This window comes from Trachypithecus francoisi, unplaced genomic scaffold (genome assembly GCF_009764315.1).
Source record: "Trachypithecus francoisi isolate TF-2019V2 unplaced genomic scaffold, Tfra_2.0 Lachesis_group10, whole genome shotgun sequence".
NCBI classification, from domain to species: domain Eukaryota; kingdom Metazoa; phylum Chordata; class Mammalia; order Primates; family Cercopithecidae; genus Trachypithecus; species Trachypithecus francoisi.
Genome location: NW_022681455.1, coordinates 25,527,508 through 25,549,023, shown reverse-complemented (window position 1 = coordinate 25,549,023; position 21,516 = coordinate 25,527,508). Strand labels below are relative to the sequence as shown.

Below are 21,516 nucleotides of genomic sequence, written 5' to 3'. Positions count from 1 at the left end.
TTCCAAAAACAAAACAAAACAAAAGTGCAGTCCTTTGGCATTTTTAAAATGTGAGTTCCAGTGTAGCTTAAAACTGCCCACCCCTCAGCCTTGCTTAATGTTTTAATTTTAAAATTTTAAATAAATTTTGTTCCTTCATACTTTACACTTCGGATTTTGGTGCCTGGCAGAAGGACTAGTTTGCCGAGAGAGAAAGACCATGATACAGGTGGCGATTTGGCCGCTGTCCTCTTTGGACTTGAGGTCCACAATAATCTGGTCATTGGTGTTGGGGATGAACTTGAAGAACGAACTTGAATGTGCGCGCGGCCCACCTCCCCCATGTGGCTGACGGAAATGTAACACCAAAGTCCTGGGTGGCACTCAGGAGTCCTCGCTGCACTGCTGGGGACAGGACCAGCTCAGTAGCGCCCTCCAGCAGGCGGACTGGGGTGAGGCAGCCTGACAGTCGAATTTCCGTGGTGGCCCTGGGAGCACTGCAGCTGCACAACCAGTTCTTGTGGTCCACGCTGCCCTTGTGGCCTGCCACTCTCACCCATTCCACGTTTTCTGTCACTATGCCCCCTCCTTGCCCAGGCCGCCCTCCTACAGATGGTCACCCTCCACTGCCATGAACCCCTTCTCCACTGCCCCATCGCCTTCAGAGAGAATTACCCAGGACACAGCCTTGCTGCCTTCCATCTGATCGGTCACCCCTCTCCCATCGTTCACAGAGTAGTTTCCCACCAGAGACATTCAGATCCGAGAGCTCCATGCCCCTCTCCACTTTCCGCCAGGTGAGACTCTAGGATGCAGTGGTCTTTGTCTCATTTCACCACCACCCTGTCCCTGCTGTCTGATAGGGTTGGGTAGCCCCTTTTCAGGTAACTGAACCAGGTGTTTTCCTCTTGGGCCCTTGACCCTGTGTCCAGGTTGGCAATGACTGCTACTGGGTATCGAATCCTACCTGGCGTCGTCTAGAAGGCAGCTAGGGGGTAAGTGTCATTGTCCATGGCCTTGGTCACAGGCGCCAGCACAGGAAGGCCCTGCACACTTATCTGGAGGGAGCGCACAGACTCATTCCATTCCAGGTGGTCAGAGGGCTGGACAGGCATTAGACTGAAGGGCAGGTGGGACCAGCTGGGTTTGGGGCAGGCAGGGCCCAGTGGAGCAGGGAGGCCGACTTCCACCCTTAGCAATCTTGCCTGGCCTGAGTTACGTGAGAGTAGTGATGGCTACACAAATTAAACATAGAATAAAATTTCATAGAACTGTATACACACACACACACGCAAATAGATGCCTGTGAAAACTGGTGACGTGAGAATAAAATCTGTGCTCTAGTTAACAGTATTGTACCAATGTCAATTTCCTGGTTTTGATATTGTAATACAGTAATACGGTTGCATAAGAGATCACCATTGGGGAAGCTAACTGAAGGGTACAGGGGACTCTGGAGTATTTTTGCAAATTTCTGTGAGTCTGTGATTATTTCCAAACAAGATGTTTTAAAAAGTCAATGAGAGAATGAAAAATATGGAATTTACAATGACTTTTTCTTTAGTATTTTGCCCTTTAAGTATAATCTAATTATTACAGTCATCATTATTACTCATGTATTGTGTACAGGAAGCGCACTTCTCTTATTAAAATATAACTCAAAACTTCCAGAACTTGTCACTGGAAGGCCCTCCATAGAGGAAGTTTGGCTGACTTGAAAGTTAAACCTGTTTGCAGTAGTACCTTCCTTAATTATAGCAGATTATTATATCCTTGATTATAGTTGATTATAGCTGGTTGCAGGAGTGGGCTGCTCTCTCTTGAGAGGTCAAACTTTACTTACAATTGTACATCAGAATAAGTGAGGAGTGAATATACTTTGAAAGGCATATTTAAAACACCAGTTTCCCCATTATTTTTATTGTGGAATATAACATACAGAACAGTTCAGAAAACATAAATGAAGAACACTTAGAAAATGAACACCAGTTTAACCTCGGTTAAAAAAAAAAGTCATATTATCTGTAAGTACCCCAGAAATCTATCATGTGCTGCTTTCTGTCTTTTTAAAAATAGCTTTATAGATATATGATTTACATACCATAAAATTCACCTGATTTAAGTGTACCATTCAATGGTCTTTAGTATACTTATGGAGTTGTGCAACCATCTTCACAATCTAATTTTAGAATTTTTCCATCACTCCATGAAGAAACCATGTGCCCTTGATCAGTCAGTCTCCATTTTCTGTCTACACCCCCACCATTGTCTCTGATAACCACTAATCTGTCTCTGTGAATTTGCCTATTCTGGACATATCATATAAATTGAATTATATAATATGTGGTCTTTGTGTCTGACTTTCATTTAGCAGAATTTTTTTGAGATTCATCTATTGTGGCATGTATCAGTAATTTATTCCTTTTTATTGCCAAATAGTATTTCATTACATGGATGTATACATTGTATTTATCCACTAATTGAGAGACATTTAGGTTGTTTGCACTTTGGGACTGCTATCAGTAATAGCGAAGTGAACATTCATATACAGGCTTTTTGTGTGTGTGTGTGGACATATGCTTTCAGTTCTTTAAGTGGAGACCAAGAATTGCTGGATCAACAGAAACTCTAATGTGTTGAGAATCTGCCAAACCTTTCAAAAGTTTATCAACAACAGTGTTTGTTGGTTTCTGTTTCTCTGCGTCCTCAGCAACACTTGATATTACCTACATTTTTTCTTATAACCATCCTAATGGATGTGAAGTGCCATCTCATTGTAGTTTGGTTTGAGTTTCTATCATGACTAAGGATGGTTAACCTAGGTTAACTAAGGATGATTAACCTAGGTAATTCACGTGCATTACTGACCATTTATATATCTTCTTCGGAGAAATATCTGTTCAGATCCTTTCATTATTTTATTTTATTTATTTAAAGATGGGAGTCTTGCTATATTGTTCAGGCTGCTCTCAAACTCCTGGGCTCAAGTGATCATCCTCCCTCAGCCTCCTGAGTAGCTAGGGCTACAGATGTGCACAACCATGCCTGGTTCTCCTTTGATTATTTTTAGTTGGGTTGTTTTCTTATTATTGAGTTTTAAAGATTTTTTGTATTTTTTGATACAAGGTTCTTACAGATATATAATTTGCAAATATTTTCTCTCAGCTTGTGGGTTATTTTCATTTTCTTGATAGTGTCATTTGAAATGCAAATGCTTTTAATTTCAATAAAGTCAAATTTCTCTTTTCCTCTTTTGCTTGTGCTTTTGGTGTTGTGTCTACGAAATCATTGCCTCACCTAAAGTCACACAGATATATTCATATTTTTCTGAAGTATAGATTGGTGCAAAAGTAATCATGGTTTTTGTCTTTAAAAGTAATGGCAAAAACTGCGGTTACTTTTGCACCAACCTAACAAATGACTCAGAGATGTTCTCTATGTGTTAGCTCTTCGGTTGTTTATTTCTTCACAGCAGACTGAGATCCATTAGCTCAAAGGCTGCCAGCACCAGACTTAAAATTGTACACATACAATTGTTTTAAACATAGCCCAAATAAGCAGATTTTTAGCCATTTAGCACCTGATCTGCATACTCTATGAAACTGGCAATATTTACTATCCATGGATAAGCCCCAGTGTTATAAAGATGCCAGGCTGCTGCTGTCCTTTGAGGTCACTGACCCTGAGATTCCCTGCTGTGCCTCTGACTTATCCCCTCTCCTAGAAGTTTCCTTGCTCTCCTTCCCTTCTGAATGGTGGTCCCTCCAAGACTGGATAGTTTCAAGATGTGAAGGACTCATTCCTCCTGCTTACTTGCTAAAGCAGCACCCTACTAAAGCTTGTGCATGCTGCTGCCAGCTCATGATACCTTTTTCTTCGATCAATCCAGAAATCCTTGAACTCACTCCCTACAGTTTTCCTCTAAAACTTTTATAGTTTTAGCTATTGTATTTAGGTATATGATTCATTTTGACTTAATTTTTGTATGTGGTGTGGGATAGGGGTAAAATTTATGCTTTTGCATGTGGCTGTTCAGTTATCCCAGCAGCATTTGTTGAAAGTTTTGAAATGGAGAAGTATGAGTTCTCCAACTTTGTTCAAGATTACTTTAATATGAGTCCTTTGTGTGTTCTTATGAATTTTCAGATCAGCTTGTGAGTTTCTGGGATTTAAAAAGGAATTGCATTAACTCTGTAGAAAAATTTAGGGAGTATCGCCATCTAACCTTCTGATCCATGAACATGGAGTATCTTCTTTATTTAGATGTTTAATTTTAAAAATATTCTGTAGTTTTCAGAGTACAAGTTTTGTACTTCTTTTGTTATACTTATTCCCAAGTGTTTGTTGTCCTTAGTGACATTCTGAATGAATTTTTTTCTTAATCTCTTTTTTGAATTTTTCATTGCTAACATGTAGAAATGCAATTGATTTTTGTATATTCATCTTGTATCTGGTACTTTGCCTAACTTGTCTATTAGCTCTGGAAACTTTTTAGTAAATGCTTTAGGATTTTATATATACAAGATCATGTTGTCTGCAAATAGCTTTACTCTTCCTTTCCAAATTGATGACTTTATTTTGCCTAATTTTCCTGTCTAGAACCTTCAGTAAAATGTTGAATAGAAGTGGTGAGAGCAGATATCCTTATCTTCTTGATTTTAGGGAAAAAGTATCCAGTCTTTTGCTATTGAGTATAATGTTAGTTTTGGGTTTTTCATAGGTTCCCTTAATTAGATTGAGAAAATTACTTTCTATTAGTTTGTAAAGTTTGTCTTTGTGAGGGGTTGGGGGTTAGTCATGAAAGGGTATTAAATTTTTTTCAAAAATTTTTTCTGCATTATAATTTCTTTTGAGTCTATTATGTGGTTTTTACCTTTTATTCTTTTAATATGGTATATTACATTAATTGATTTTCATGTATTAAATCAATTCTGCATTCCTAGGATAAATCCCACTTGATCTGGATGAGTTTATGGACTATCGATACTAATATTTCTCTAAATGTTTGACAGAATTCACCAGTGAAACCTCTGGGCCTATGTTTTTCTTTGAAAATACTTTAAATTACTGATTCAATATCTTTTCCTGTCATAGGTTTGTTCATGTTTTCTATTCCTTTATGAGTCCGTTTTGGCAATTTGTGTTCCTCTAGGAATTTGTCCACATTACCTAAATTACCTAATTTGTTAGCATATATTTGTTCATACCATTTACTTTTAGTCCTCTTAATATTTGTAGAATTAATGGTAATATCTCCTCTTTCCTTTCTGATTTTTTGTAATCTGTGCTTTTTCTCTTTATCTTGGTCAGTCTACCTGAAGGTTTGCCAATTTTGCTGATCTATTCAAAGAACCGGTTTTTTAAAATTTTACTGATTTTCTATTGTTTTTCGTTTTTTCTACTTCTTTTATTTCTACCCTGTTATTATTTTCTTCTTTCTACTTGTTTTGGGTTTTGCTTTTCTTTTTCCAGATCTGAAGTTGAAGTCTTAAGATTATTAAGATCATTCTTCTTTTCTATTATAGCTGTTTAAAGCTACAAATTTGCCCTATGTCTTGCTTTAATTGCATCCTACATAATGTGCTCCTTTCTGATTAAAACTCTCTCATTAAAGATATATACTACCCTGACTCTTGTAATATTTTCCTCATTTTCCGAAACAATACACTTTAGTTTTCTTATTAGGGAACTTTATTTAAATGGAGTCACATTGCCTGTGTGTGTGTGTGCGTGTGTGTGTGTGTGTGTGTGTGTGTGTTGTTCTTTTTATCCAATATTATGTTTGGGCACTGGTGCATGTTGTTGCAAATAGTCTTAATTTGTTCATTTATATATTTTTATTCCCCAGAATGCTACTTCACTGTTATAGTGTATAATTTATATAACATATAAACACATAATTTATCATTTCATTGTTGATAAACATTTGCATTGTTTCCAATTTGGGGCTAATATGAGTGATGCTGTTCTGTACATTCTTGTACATGTATCTTGAAGAACATATGCACACATTTCTCCAGTGTTGAGACTTAGCTAAGAGTAGATTGTTAGGTCATGGTATATGTGTATTTTCTGTTTTAATGTAGAATGCCACACTATTTTTCAATGAGATTGAACCTCACTACATTGTCATTAGTAACATAGGGAAGTTTCCATACTCCTATTTATAAACATTTGGTACTTGCAGTTGTTTTAATTTTAGGTATTCTGGTGAGTATAGTGGTACCTCATTGTGGTTTTTATTTTCACTTCCCCATTGCTAGTAAGGCTGAGCTCTCTTTATTCACAATTTGGATATTCTATTTTGTGAAGTACCTGTTCAAATCTTTTTGCCCATTTTTCTTGTAGATTGTCTATTATTGATTTGTAGACATTCTTCTATATTCTGCTTAGAAATCCTTTGTCATATTTATGTTGCAAATATTCATTATGTGTCTTACCTTTTTACTCTTTTATGGTGTTTTGGGGTGTATATGTTCTTTTAGTGTAATCTAAAATTGCAATAATTTTCCTTTTGGGTAGAGCTTTTCGTGTGTTGTTGAAAAAAATCCACCTTGTCCCAAGATTATAAAAATTTTCTCCTAAATAACTTCCAAAAGCTTGATTGTTTATCTTTTAAATGTAAGTCTTTAACTTGTCTGAATTTAATTTTTGTCTGTGGAATAAGGAAGGAGTCCAATCTATTTTTCCAATATGGGTTCCCAATTACTCCAGCAAGTTTAGTGGAAACATTTATCCTTTCCCTAGTGATCTCTACAGTGTCACTTATCAAGTTTTGGTGTATATGTGGATTTGTTTCCAGGCCTCTATCCTGTTCCCTTGATTATTTTATCTACCACTGAGCCAACACTATACAATCTTACTCATTATAGCTTACAATAAGTCTTGATATTTGCTAGGACAAATCCTCTTTCATCTCCCACCTTGTTCTTCTTGAAGAATGTTTTATCTCTTTTTGGCCCTTTGCATAGCTTAATAAATTTTAGAGTAAGTTTTTAAGCTGCAAAAAAAAAAATTCTGGGGGCTTTATTGAGACTATAGTAAGTCTACAGATAAATTTGGAGTAAATTGATTATCTTCATAATATTGAGCTTCTAATCTATGAACATAATATAATTCTTCATTTATAGATACACTTAGTATCCCTCAATAGTTTTATAAGTTTTTCCATAGAGATCATCGTTTGTTCAATTTATTTATTGATATTTCATTTTTTATGCTATCTTTTAATTTTTATTTATTTATTTTGTTTTGAGATGGAGTTTTACTCTTGTTGCCCAGGCTGGAGTGCAGTGGCGTGATCTTGGCTCACTGCAACCTCCGCCTCCCAGGTTCAAACAATTCTCCTGCCTCAGCCTCCCGAGTAGCTGAGATTACAGGCATGTGCCACCATACGTGACTAATCTTGTATTTTTTGTAGAGATGGGGTTTCACCATGTTGGCCAGGCTGATCTCGAATTCCTGACCTCAGGTAATCCACCCACCTTGGCCTTTTCTGGTATCTTAAATTATATATTTTTAAATTCAATTTTTGTATTTTTTATTACTGGTGTGAGAATAAATTGATTTCTTAAACTATTGATTATATATCTAACAGCTGTACTAAACTCTCAGAGTCTTATAATTTGAGTCTTATAATTTATATGTGGGTTCTTCTGAATGCTTATATACAGTCTAACTATCTTCAAAAATGATTTCTTTCTTTCCATCCCTTATGTGTTTGACTTTTTTTTTTCTTGCCTTAATGCCCTGAGTAGCTTATTCAGGTCTCTTTACTTTTACCCAATGTCTTTTTCTGTTTCAGGGTTACATCTAAGACACCACATCACATTTAGCCATCATGTCTCCTTAGGCTTCTCTTGGCTGTGATATTTACTCAGACTTTTCTTGTTTTGGATGACCTTGAGTTTCAAGGAGTTCTGACCTTGTATTTCATAGGTTCCCTCTCTACTGGAATTTATCTGATTTTTTTTTCTCATGATTAGACTGGGATTATGGGTTTGCGGGAGGAAGACCACATCATATTAAAGTTACATTCTAACATAATTTATCACCGTTGATATTGATGGATTGTCACATTTCCTTACTGTTAAAGTTACTCTTTTTTCATCATTTCCATACTGTACTCTTTGAAAGGAAGTCTCTATGTGCAGCCCACATTTAAGAATTGATTATTTCAGATTTTCTACATAGGCAATCATATTATCTGTGAATAAAAACAGTTTTCTTTCTTTCTTCCCAATTTGTATACCACTTATTTATTTATTTGCCCTATTTTATCATCTAGAACTTCCAATGCAGTATAGAAAAGCAGTGGTGAGAGACGACATCCTTACCTTGTCCTTAGTAAGAAAGCTTCTACTTTCTCACCATTAAGTATATGTTAGCTGTATGTTTTTTGTAGATGTTTTTATTTAAAAATTTTTTCTTTTCTTTTTTTTTTTTCTAAGAGACAGGGTCTTGCTCTGTCTCCCAGGCTGGAGTGCAGTGGTGTGATCAGAGGTCAACCCAGCCTTGAACCCTGGGCTCAGGTGATACTTACATATTGGCCTACCAAGTAGCTAGGGCTATAGATTCATACTGCCATGGCTGCCTAATTTTTTTTTTTTTTTTTTTTTTTTTTTTGTGATGGAGTCTCACTCTGTCACCCAGGTTGGAGTGTAGTGGCATGAGCTCAGCTCACTGCAACCTCCACCTCCTGGGTTCAAGCGATTTTCCTACTTCAGCCTCCTGAGTAGCTGGGATTACAGGCATACACCACCACACCTGGCTAATTTTTGTATTTTTAGTAGAGACAGGGTTTCACCATGTTGGCCAGGCTGGTCTCAAACTCCTGACTTCAGGCAATCCACCTGCCTCAGCCTCCCAAAGTGCTGGGATTACAGGCATGAGCCACCACACCTGGCTTTTTTTTTGTTTTGTTTTATTTTGTTTTGTTTTTTAAGCAATGTTGACCAGGCTGGTCTTAAACTCCTGGCCTCAAGTTATTCTTCTGTGTTGTCCCCCAAAAACACTTAGATTAATAGGTATGGACCACTGTGCCTAGCTGTAAAGGTTCCCTATCAAGCTGAAGAACTTTCCCTCTATTTCTAGAGTGCTGAGAGTTTTTATCATGAATGTTGGATTTTATCAAATGCGTGTGATCATGTGACTTTTGGTCTTTAGCCCATTGATGTGATACATTATATTGAGTGACTTTTGAATGTCAAACCAGCCTTACATGCCTGTAATAAATCCCATTTGGTCATAGCATATAATTCTTTTTATACATTGCTATATCTGATAATATTTTGTTGAGTATTTTTACATCTATGTCCATGAAAGAAATTAGCCTGTAGTTTTTTTTCTTGTTATAACTTTGTCTGATTTTGGTATTAGGGTGATGGGCTCATAGAATGAGTCAGGAAATATTCCCTCTGTTTCTGTCTTCCGGAAGAGATTTTTGAAAATTGATATAAATTCTTCTTTAAAATTATAGTAGAATTCACCAGTACACCCATCTGGGCCTGATGCTTTCTGTTTTAGAAGGTTCTTTTTTTTTTTTTTTTGAGACGGAGTCTCGCTGTGTCGCCCAGGCTGGAGTGCAGTGGCGCGATCTCGGCTCACTGCAAGCTCTGCCTCCCGGGTTCCCGCCATTCTCCCGCCTCAGCCTCCGAGTAGCTGGGACTACAGGCGCCCGCCACTGCGCCCGGCTAGTTTTTTTTTTTTTGTATTTTTTAGTAGAGACGGGGTTTCACCGTGTTAGCCAGGAGGGTCTCGATCTCCTGACCTCGTGATCCGCCCGCCTCGGCCTCCCAAAGTGCTGGGATTACAGGCTTTAGAAGGTTCTTAATGATTCAATTTATTTAATGTATATAGTTCTACTCAGATAGTCTATTTCTTTTTGTACAAGTTTTGGCAGATTGTTTCCTTCATTGGTCTGTTTCACCTAGGTTATCAAATTTGTGAGTGTAGAGTTTTTCATAGCATTTCTTTATTATCTTTTTAATGTCCATAAGGTCTGTAGTATTGTTCCTTCTTTCATTTCTGATATTAGTATTTTTTTGGTTTTTGTAGATACAGGGTCTGTCTTTTTTCTTTTTTTTTCTTTGAGCGAGGGACTCGCTCCATCACCCAGGCTAGAGTGCAGTGGCACGATCTCAGCTCACTGCAACCTCTGCTTTCTGGGCTCAAGTGATTCTCCAGTCTCAGCCTCCCAAGTAGCTGGGACTACAAGTACAAGCCACCAAATGCCTGGCTAATTGTTTTGCATTTTTTGTAGAGATGGGGTTTCATTGTGTTGCCTAGGCTGGTCTTGAACTCCTGAGCTAAAAGTGATCTGCCCACCTCAGCCTCCCAAAGTGCTGAGATTACAGGTGTGAGCCACCACACCTGCCTTAGACACAGGGTCTCACTATGTTGCCCAGACTGGTCTTGACCTCCTGGGCTCAAGTGATGCTCCTGCCTTGGCCTCCCAAAATGCTGGGATTACAGGCGTAAGTCACTGTGCCCAGCCTGATATTAATATTTTTGCATCCTCCCTCGACCCCCTCCTTTAAAAGATTAGTTAGCCTAGCTATGGCTTATCACTTTTTTGATCTTTTCGAAGAACCAGCATTTGGTTTTGTTGATTTCCTCTATTAGTTTTCTGTTTTCAATTCCATTGATTTCTGCTCTAATTTTTCTTTCTTTTTTTCTTCTTGCTTTGAATTTACTTTCCTTTTTCTAGTTTCCTAAAGTGGAAGCTTATGTGATTGATTTTAGATATTGAGTATCACAGGGTACAGTAGGTGAATTTTTCTTCTTTTAACCATGGAGTACACATTTTGTTCTTGTGAGGATATTCTTTCATTCAATAGATATTTACTGAGCACCTACCATGGGACAGGCACTGTAGTCTTGGCCTTCATAGAGTTTACCTTTTCTTGAACAGAATAATGAACATTTTCCCACTGAAAACAAAATACCTAAGAAATTATGGGGAGCAAAACGTACATACAGACTGAAAATTCTGCATGAGTGGCCTTTTCTTCCTCCACCCTTTTTCTCAGATTATAACCCTCTGGAGGATTTCTAGTTTCATGAGAAGTAGTCTTTATTTGGGCTCCTTGCCCTGCTTGGACTGAAAGTATAGTTGACATTTATAGCATTCCTATCCTTGCCTCTCCCTCAGCTCTGAGCTTAGAAACCCCAGTCAGTGGCCTTTGAAGAGATCCTTAGGGTGTGTGGTGGCATCAGAGCATGAATGAATGACAGTTTTACCTCATAAAACTCTACTCCCCTCTGTATTTTTTTTTTTTTTGAGGTCTAGATTTTGAATTTTCAAAGTAAGTTTCAAAAGCATCACTGTTTGTTCCATAGGCCCTTGAAATAGTAAACCAATGACATTTTCATCAATACAGGTATTTTCTGTGATCTCTAGTGAGGTAAATTTTTAAAATTCTTTTGTTACACACTTATATCTGGTTCCTACTAATCTTCAGAAAAAAAACAGGGTGGAGATAATTCAGGCGAGATACATACATTGCCTATGAAGCTGACTTCTAACTAGTTCCTAGTTTAGATCATCATTAAGCATCAGAAAATAACAGAGCCCAGGATTAGGGTGAGACAAGTGAGACAACTTTTAAGTTGTAGAAAATTTAAGGAATGTAAAAAAAAATCTTGATTAAAATGGAAATTATTTTAACACAGTGTTTTTTCATTTTAAATTTTTTTTCTTTTGAGATGGAGTCTCACTCTGTCACCCAGGCTGGAGTACAGTGGGGCGATCTCAGCTCACTGCAACCTCCGCCTCCTGGGTTCAAGCAACTCTCCTGCTTCAGCCTCCCATGTAGCTGGGACTATAGGTACCCACCACCACACCTGGCTAATTTTTGTATTTCTAGTAGAGACAGGGTTTCACCATATAGGCCAGGTTGGTCTCGAACTCCTGACCTCAGGTGATCCTCCCGCCTTGGCCTCCCAAAGTGCTGGGATTACAGGTGTGAGCCACCACACCTGGCCAACACAATATTTTTTAAGGCCAAAATGAATGCACAAATTCCATGACAAACAAAATATACAAAACTTAAAGACAGGATGTTATACTGCCACACTGAGCCACTACTTCTGAGGCAAAAGGGAAAAAAGTGTGCCCTGTATAAATGTATTTTAATTGTTATTTTTCAAGAATATTAAAGTATTTGAAAAAAATACTGAAACATTAAAAAGTAGGTGTATTAAAATTCATTTTAGTGTTAATGTTTTACTCATAGCAAAATAAGAATTTGCTACAATTTTATTTTTCTGATTTTGATAGAAGCAAATTCGTTGATATCTTTAAAAATACTTTGGGGAAAGCTAATTTAAAAAAATATATAGAAAAGCATGTATATAGGTGCATACATTTTTTTCTTTTGCCTTCTGCTTTAATGTGACTTTCACATGGAACTGAGTACAAAAGTGTGGTTAAGTAAACCTGTTCTACATGGTTGTGATATAAGTTGAAATCTAACACAGAACTTTGGCTATATGAATTCATTCAATGGAACAACAAACATCTAGAGAGGTTTGCCTTTTATACTCTTAGACTAATTATTCCAGGAATTGCCTCAGTGCTTGTGTTAGCTTGGTGTCAGATATTTGTACTCGTAAGAACAAAGTCAAAAAAGAAATCATGATATTTAGAATAGACTCTTCCTATCAAATACATTTAGAACATATTTTTGGAATAATTTCAAGTCCATGGGGAATGCAATTACTAGGAATTTGGGACAGAGGTGACAATGAGAATCTGCTTTGAGAAAGTAGATCATAATATAACACAGCTATGCCTTCATCAGTTTAAAATTGGAAGTGGTTTCTCTGTTATTTTCTACCCTGGAGTGTTCTTAAAATTATTTTTATCCCATTTAAGAAATTTGCAGTGCTTCTAAAAAGGAAAGTGAAAGTGCCACAAACATGCTTGTGCTGCAAATCAGTTTTAAGTTAACACGCAAAGAGAATTTTGGCTACTTTTTTGTTTGGACTCAAATATAAAACTAAACAACGTGTGCCCAGATTTCCTACCATGATTTTGCAAAAGATATCTTGAAACCTTTCTTGGCAAAAATAATATTCCGTTATGATTCAGTGTTGCACTGTAAACAGTGTTTAGAAATTGGGGTTTGAAAAGTATAACGGCTTGTTTCCTTAAAAAAAAAAAAAAAAGATTCAAATGTTTCCTGCTAGAGCTTTTTATAAATTAATCAAATTGAGTGCAGTGGGAGGGGTGACTCATTAAGTGGAGAGCTAGTGAAGACATAGCCTGTGAAAGGCAGTCGGCTAAGTGGTAGGGGCAGAAGGAAGATAGAGTGCTTTCAAAAGTGCCTACGTGTAAGTAAACAGAGCAGTGTGCCAATTACAACGTTGTAATGTTCTACAGAAGACGGATGCACACCAAGAATGCGCCTGGACCTGGGGTGTGTCTTGGAAGGCTTAACCAGGAAGGGGACGATGCAGTTCTATTTGAACCAAGACTGATGCTGCGTGGTGGAGAGGAACTGCGTTCTAGGCAGAGGCAGTCCAGATGCAAAAGAGCAGAGATGGGAGGGACAGCACAGTGGCTTCTCAGAAGTGAATATAGCGTTAGACTTCTAAAAGAGCTGTGGTAGAGGGAGAAAACTGTCAAAGGAAATCAGTAACTGTTGGAGGAAATACCGCAAACGCCCTCCTTCCAGGCTGACTAATGCCTTATGGGAGCAAATGAGCCACAGAAACGATACGAGCAACTGCTATTCTTTCAAAATACCCGGCCAGAGGAACTGGCAGACGATGGGCAGGCAAGTAAGAGGGATATTAGTTCTCTAGAAAAGTGGAGAGGCATATTTAACAAGTAAGATGTATATTTACATTCATATCAAGGTGGGGAGAAATGCATCCTCAGGTAGCCACCAAACCTGGGTACTTGGAACGCGAGGGGCTTAAGAAGTATTTTAGGGAAAAGGGGTTTTGAGCTGTCAGTTTGAAATGATTATCTCTTAAAACCTAAAATTATTAACATTTCCTTTCAAAATGTTTGTCTTTTCATAGCACTGAACAAACAACTGAGATCCTGTTGTGCCTATCACCTGTTGAAGTTGCCAATCTTAAGGAAGGAATCAATTTCTTTCGTAATAAGAGCACTGGCAAAGACTACATCTTGTACAAGAGTAAGAGCCGACTGAGGGCATGCAAGAATGTGTGCAAGCACCAAGGAGGCCTGTTCATAAAAGATATCGAGGATTTAGCTGGAAGGTACCAAGAGTCCTTTGCTTTCTCACTGGTTACCTTTCTTGCTGTTAGATTTGGCAGGAAATATGTTCATCTGGAAATTTTAACCAATCAGCAAATTACTTCCCCCAGAAAATTTTACTCTTGCGTGTTTAGGCCATCTCTCTGATCTAAAAGTTGTATGTTCTATTTAATTTTCCTCTCTCTTATAAGAACTCTAATTTAAAATTTATTCCTAGCTTGATATATAGTAAAACCTCTCTCTGTGTATGTGTGTGTGTGTGCGTTTGGGTGTGCACAGGGAAAACACACATTTAACTGGTTTTGTTTTCAAAGACCCAAGCCTCCTATGGGTCTCCTTCCCCTCTCCCCCAGAAGAGTGTGTGTGTGTGTGTGTGTGCGCGTGTGCGTGTGCGTGTGCATGCTCCTGTGAGTGTGTATGTGTGTATGGGGGGCTCTTTTCCAAAGCCTGCTGGAGAGCAGAAAGAATTTTCCCGGGAGGCTAGTTGTGATTACTAAACAAAAATAGCAGATCCCCAGCTGTTCCTGCCCTGAACAGTGACTCTTCTGGTCATTTCTTAGAAGAACTGATGCTGTTGCCAACTTGCCTCCCATCCCCTCCCCTCCTCTACTGTCCCTTCCCCTCCTCTCCCCTCTGTATAGATCACCTCTCCCCAGTGCAGCAGCAATACCAGGACAGGATTGTTTTGTTAGTTTTTTCTCAATGTCTACCAAAGAAATAGCAGTAGTGCCTGGCAGAGCCAGATAGGGCTCTTGGGCGTGTGCTTTGTCAGTCTAATTCACAACACCAGTAATGCTGTGAGTGTTTACCCCCACCTTTCAAGCTTTACTTTAGCCTAATTTGCCCTATGTGGCTTTAGTCATTTGGTGTTAGGCTTTTTTCTTCCACTGTGTTGTCGGTCTTATTTCTCAGGTCATTTTGGGGTAGTTTAGTGCTGGTGTATTCAGAGTGAGAGCTGAGTAGTTGTCCATGAGTTACCTGTTACCCAAATCTAACAGGTAACTCTAGAATGTTTTCTAACGTTCACACAGATTTACTTTGCTCTATACCTACTATCATGGCCCAGCCCTTCAGGTTATTTGATTCTGAAATGCTAACTAACCACTGTGAACCCTGGAGACCTGACACAGGTCTCAGTTAATTTAGAAAGTTTATTTTGCCAAGGTTGAAGACATGCACCCATGACACAGCCTCAGGAGGTCCTGACAACATGTGCCCGAGGTGGTCAGAGCACAGTTTGGTTTTATACATTTTAGGGAGACAGGAGACATCAATCAACATATGTAAGAAGAACATTAGTTCGGTCTGGAAAGGTGGGACAACTTGAAACAGGGAGGGGGCTTCCAGGTCATAGGTAGATAAGAGACAAATGGTCGCATTTTTTTTTTTTTTTTTTTTTTAGTTTCTATTTAGCCTCTCCAAAGAAGGCAGTGATATACGCATTTATCTTGGTGAGCAGAGTTCAAAGTTACCTTGGTAACTTTGAATAGAATGGAAGGTAGGTTTGCCCTAAGCAGTTCCCAGCTTGACATTTTCCTTTAGTTTAGTGATTTGAGGGGCCCAAAATACTTTCCTTTCACATTTCCCCCCTTTTCTTTTTAAAAATCTGTGGGAAAAAGCATTTTAGAAGAAAATGAGTCTCTAGCCTCAGGTTTCGTCTGATCTCTCATGGCTAGGATGGTTTATACCTAGACAGGTAGGTCCCGAGTTATTAGGAAAGCTCATTTTTAGACGGTTGTGAAGTCTCATGTCCTGTGAAGAGAAAATAGGGGGAGGACAACAACAAACAAAAGAACAGTTCTGGAAAATAGATATAGGCCACATTACTCTGAAGTCCATACATCAGTAGGCAGGTATGAAAGTGGCTTATGTATGTAAATAGGTCCCTGTTATTTCCTTCTGAAGTTTAAGTTGTCTAGCTTCATTTCACCGGGCTTTATGAAAGCACATTTTAGTTTCCAGTGACTCCAAATTAGGAAAAATGGAGGGAAAAAAAGAAGGAAAAATATTGAAAACATTGTTTTGAAGATGTGTAGCCAAGAAAAATTAGAATTCAGTCCAAACTGTAGAAAATAATAAAAATTGAAAAACATTACACAAGACTAGAATCTAACAATAGGTGTACTATAGTTTTTGAAACATAATTTTTCTCTCTCCACTTTCCCATTTTTATTAAAGACAAATCCGGCAGGACTGGTTTTCTTTATTGTACTTGGCCTAATTCTTTGTATACAGTGCCGTAAGAATAATTATTTTTTACATCAGCTTTTAAATTGGCTTTGATGGAACTTTGTTCCACAGAAGGAATTTCAGAGAAGACTTTTTTAAAGCCCAGCCTAGCCATGAATTTGTACCATGAAATACCTGTGAGTTGAGTGAATTCCTCTACTTTTGAGCTCCTAAGAAAAACTTGGAGCTCCTGGGCCTGTCAGAAAGTGACATTCTTTACTTACCACAGGTCAGGAACCCTCTACAGGGACTGTGGAGACAAAGGTATGAGGCTAGTTTTTCCAAGGGGCTTTTTATTGGCTCCATAAGTCAACTTTAATTCTTTAAAGGAAAGCACACTATTCCAGTCAAAGCCTTGATAAAATAACCAGTTTCTTCAATTGTGTCCTGTTACAAATGAAAACAGATTCTTATCGCACTTACACAAATAACTTTGTCATACTCTCAAATAGATTCCAAATTCTGTAGAAATCAGGTAGAGAAAAACAAATATGCTCCAAATTTTGTTCATAGGAGTATACTCATTGTTAAAAAGCTGTAAATAGCTTAAAAGTTTCTTGATTCTGAAAAACAATGTATCAGCAACGTTTTAAGCAAAAAGTCAAAAAAGATTACTTCACACTTTTATTAGTTTAGTCCATGCAGTTAATTCTTGTTCTGCTTGATATTCATGAACATTTCAGCTCTCCATGAGTCCTCAAAGTTTTTTCTCTATTTTGATGTCACAGTCTCCACAGTTATCAGAAACATGTATTCAAGAGCACCTGTTAAGGGTTTCATAGCTGATTATAAAATCATCTTCTGGAAAGGACCACAAAAAGACAAAAATTGTCTGTGAATAATGAAAAGTTTTAGGGCAGCCATAGTCAAAGACATGTTTTTACCTCTGTGGCACACAATCATTTAACATAAAATTATAATTATTACTGATAACATACACTGTGTCATATCAGAATAATAGGAGTTTCCCGTAATTTTGGAATACATACCAATAACATTTATACAAATACAGCCCAAAGAAAACCAAACACCATTTCATATTGGACAATGCTTCCTGTATGATTTTCATACCAAAAAGCCAAATATGTCATTTTTGGACTTTAGAGAACCCATTAATAATATCTTAAAGGACTAATTAGGTCAGAAAAAGATATAATTTATAATTTGATTTTGGAAAGTTTGTCAAATATCAAAGATTTTAAACACTTGATATCACAAAATAGGATTACAGATCATTGCAAAATAAGTCATTCATTTAGCCAAAATGATAAGGAAAAAAAAAAGGGCAAAAACCTTCATTCTTTGAGAGAGGAGACTTAATTTTCCAAACATTAAACCCTAATAAAAAACAGCATGAAGCCGATTAAATTTGTTTTTCCAACTTTTATAAACAGTCCATAAAGGTTTAATCTTGATCATAAGACATATCTTCTATGAACCTTTTATATCTTTGTAACCTCTATTAAGCAGTTGGTTAATGTTTCAAGAAAACCTTGTTAATTTGACACAGGGGTTGATATACTGGTCTTGCATCAGTGTGCCTTTGACATTAATAGTTAATTTATAGAGAAATTAAACTCATTTTATCTCTTAAAATTAACCCTTGCAATCTCACAAGCCCACCTCTTCTGCAATAGTCCCTGGGCCTTGAGGAGTTGAATGCCTTTAATTTCTGGCCCTGTGTCTCAGGAATGCAGTTTATTTTGATTGGCATCTTCTAGGGGGCCTGGAGATGAGGTTTTAATGGCTGTCAGTGTTTAAGATTTAGCAGGACTTGGTGTTCTTTTTAGACCCAGGAGTCAAAGCCCTGTAACTCAATGTCACAAGGACTTTAAAAGTACGTACAGGAAGATACAAGAATGTAGTAACCTTAATTTAAAAAAATTTAAATCTCAGTTTTTCCTAAGCAAACCAAACTTAATAATAATGTCATAGGAGTTATTGTGATCAACGTAAAATCTGTTAGGCCAGTTACCAAAAGGCCAAAGAAAATACCTTCTGCAGTGCACAGAATATTATGTTGGAAGAAAACAATTTCTTTAGACCTTTAAGAAAATGTTGGTAGCATCAGGCCACCAAAAAGAGAACCTGAGCAGGGAGAAAACTTATATGAGCCGAAAATGAGTTGAAGGAGAGTGTTACTATTTCATACCTTTTAAAAGAGGAGAGAAAACCAAAACCAGTGAGATGCAATGTAAGTGTATAAGTGGCATTTTTTTAAACATCAAACCCAACCTCTAGAAAGACCATTATTATTTCCCCTTAATCATAGGTAACTTGATCATATAAAAGTTTTTGTTTTGTTTTTTAGAAATCCTCTTATTGTGACGTATACAGACTGTTCATGACATGCTTAGGCTTTCTGGTTTGTCTTGAACTAACTAACTACTTTCTTTCCTTTCTCTCTTTCTTTCTCTTTCTTTTTCTTTCTTTCCTTTTTTTTTTTTTTTCTGAGATGGAGTCTCATTTTGTTGCCCAGGCTGGAGTGCAATGGCACAATCTCAGCTCACTGCAACCTCTGCCTCCCGGGTTCATGTGATTCTCCTACCTCAGCCTCCTGAGTAGCTGGGATTACAGGTGCATACCACCATGCCCGTTAGTTTTTGTACTTTTAGTAGAGGCAGAGTTTCACCATGTTGGCCAGACTAGTCTCAAACTCCTGACCTCAGGTGATCCACTCACCTCAGCCTCCCAAAGTGCTGGGATTACAGGCTTTAGCCACTGTACCTGGCTGAACATCCTTCTTTCTTAAACAGTCATTTTACTCTAGGACTAAATTTACCATACAAGATTCTTTCTCATATGAAATTATTTCTCCTTAAGCTTTTTTACCAACAAAAAGCTCTTTATTTTTATAACTTTCTTTACATATCTTCTATTTCTTGGTTCCTTTTACCTTGTTTTATACATGCCCTTTAAATAAGCTTTGAATTAGACAAAAATTGTTCACCTTTTTTAAAAGGACATACTTTTTTTTTTTTTAGAAAGAATGTTTTTCTACAAATATATTTTTATTGGAAAATGCCCAAATAATGAAATATCTATTATTTATATAACTTTTGATTCTAAATTATAATGAGTTTGTCTACAAGTATTTATCCTATTACATTTACCTAATTATTTTAATCATTTACCTAGATCACTTGTAGAAACTGCGAACTGAGACAGTGAAAAAGATTTGACCTAACTGACTCCATCCTGCTCTTGCTGCTAACCTCCAAGCTGTTCTTGTTCCTTCCTGGTTGTAGGTAAGCCAAACTAATTTTGGGAGGAACTTAGTTTAGTTTAGCTTTGATACAAAGATGGTAACAGTCCTTTCCCAAAACAAACCTTACTACTCGTGAACTAGACTGCCTAAAGCCACAAGATTAGAAGTTACGGTAATCTTACTCAATTCACGATGTAGCTATTTTTATTAAACTAATATCAATGTGTTATTTATGAAAGATTACACAAGCAATGATCATTCTGTCTTGGGCAGAATTTATAGTTTTATAATGCCTATGCCAAAGTTTGACACTTTATAGTATTTGGCAGGCATAACTATGAAACTGCTTGATTAATAAATGTAAAAAAAAAGTATGCTGGCAATTCTTAAGACATTTCTAATATTATTTATAATTTTTAAAGCTAGCTTATTTGTTAAAAATTTTACTTAAGTTATGTAAAGTTGAAAAAGCATTTTACTAATCTTTTCCTCTCTCCTGATAAAGTATTTGATGCAAATGCTTTTATTTTATTTTATTTTATTTATTTCTTAGAGTTTCACTCTTGTTGCCCAGGCTGGAGTGCAATGGTGCAATCTCAGTTCACTGCAACATCTGCCTCCTGGGTTCAAGCGATTCTCCTGTTTCAGCCTCCTGAGTAACTGGGATTACAGGCACACACCACACCACCATGCCCAGCTAATTTTTTTTAATTTTTAGTAGAGAAGGGGTTTGACCATGTTGGCCAGGCTGGTCTCAAGCTCCTGACCTCAGGTGATCTACCTACCTTGGTCTCCCAAAGTGCTGGGATTACAGGTGTGAGCCACTGCACCCAGCCAACACTTTTAGTTTCTTAAGCCAATTAATTAGAGCTCTTTTATGTATTTTCAGTAGTGAAACACTGTGTACACAACACATAAATACATAGATATATTGGGCATGCTGATAGAAGTACATCTTATAGATTTATAGAAACCTTTTTTTCCCTTTAGACTTTCAGATTCCTGATAAACTGTTTCACAACCCCAGGCAGTTGTCAGCTAAATAGCCTTAAATTTGCATACTAAAGGAAACAACTCAGGTGGAAATCATATAGCAAAATTTACATCATAAGGTACAGAGAGGAAAAAGTCTGGTGATGTTAGAGGGAGATTAAAAATGGATGCCAAATTAAACATAAAATTATAGAAGTCTATCATAGGATTCTATAAGGAGACTAATTTTATTTAGGTAGGGACTGACTACCTATCTTTTAACTGGATCTCTGAACTCTGGGCAGAGACCACACTGAATCCTGGGTCTCCAAAAAGGGAGAATTAATATGAGATTAGACCACGTGGTGCTTACACAGTGCACTCAGAAAAAAGAAAAGTAAACAAAGACATTTCTAAGTGTCTAAACCACACTCTTCCTTAAAAACCCAAGAGTAACCTCTGTTGCAATAACTATTTTAGTCAAAAAAAAAAAAAAAAGTAACACAATATAAAAAGTAAGCTGTTCAAGAAGTGAGACAGACTTGTCTGCTTACATCCCTGAAAAAACTTGTTTTCCCTGGAAAGGGAGTCCAGTGCCTTCTCCATTTTCTTTAAGGAACCCCAGGGTATTATAAGTTATTTTAGGTCCTCCATGCAGCAGAGGGTGCAAGAGAAAGGAGCGATAGTAGAAATAAATGAAAAAAACAGAATTCTGTCAACTGAGAATAAAAAAAACTTTTGAACGTTTGCTCAAAACCAAAAAGAAAAAAAAAAAAAAAGGTCCCAGGAGAAAAGCAAAACTATGAAGGCCTTTTAAATACAAACACACACACACACACACACACACACACACACACACACACCTTGGATGTTAGGTTTTAATTAAGCTGATTTT

At 37.2% G+C, this 21,516-nt stretch overlaps 1 protein-coding gene and 1 pseudogene across 8 annotated transcripts in view; one reads left to right on the top strand and one right to left on the bottom strand.

The window, feature by feature from the left end:
- Positions 1-259: 259 nt before the first annotated feature.
- LOC117088492 lies at positions 260-1,094 on the bottom strand (annotated as a pseudogene).
- A 12,153-nt stretch (positions 1,095-13,247) lies between these two features.
- The window catches only part of LOC117086820 (cytidine monophosphate-N-acetylneuraminic acid hydroxylase), a 59,490-nt gene continuing 51,221 nt past the window's right edge, over positions 13,248-21,516 (top strand). For 2 of the 8 annotated variants that reach the window (XM_033216420.1, XM_033216421.1), the window contains exons 1-2: positions 13,248-13,760; positions 14,011-14,214. In XM_033216420.1, the coding sequence (XP_033072311.1) occupies positions 13,684-13,760; positions 14,011-14,214 (281 nt within the window). In that variant the 5' untranslated portion in view covers positions 13,248-13,683. Of the gene's footprint in view, positions 13,814-14,010; positions 14,215-19,594; positions 19,690-21,516 lie in introns of those variants that run through there. The other 6 variants (XM_033216423.1, XM_033216422.1, XM_033216418.1 and 3 more) reach the window with 5 other exon arrangements.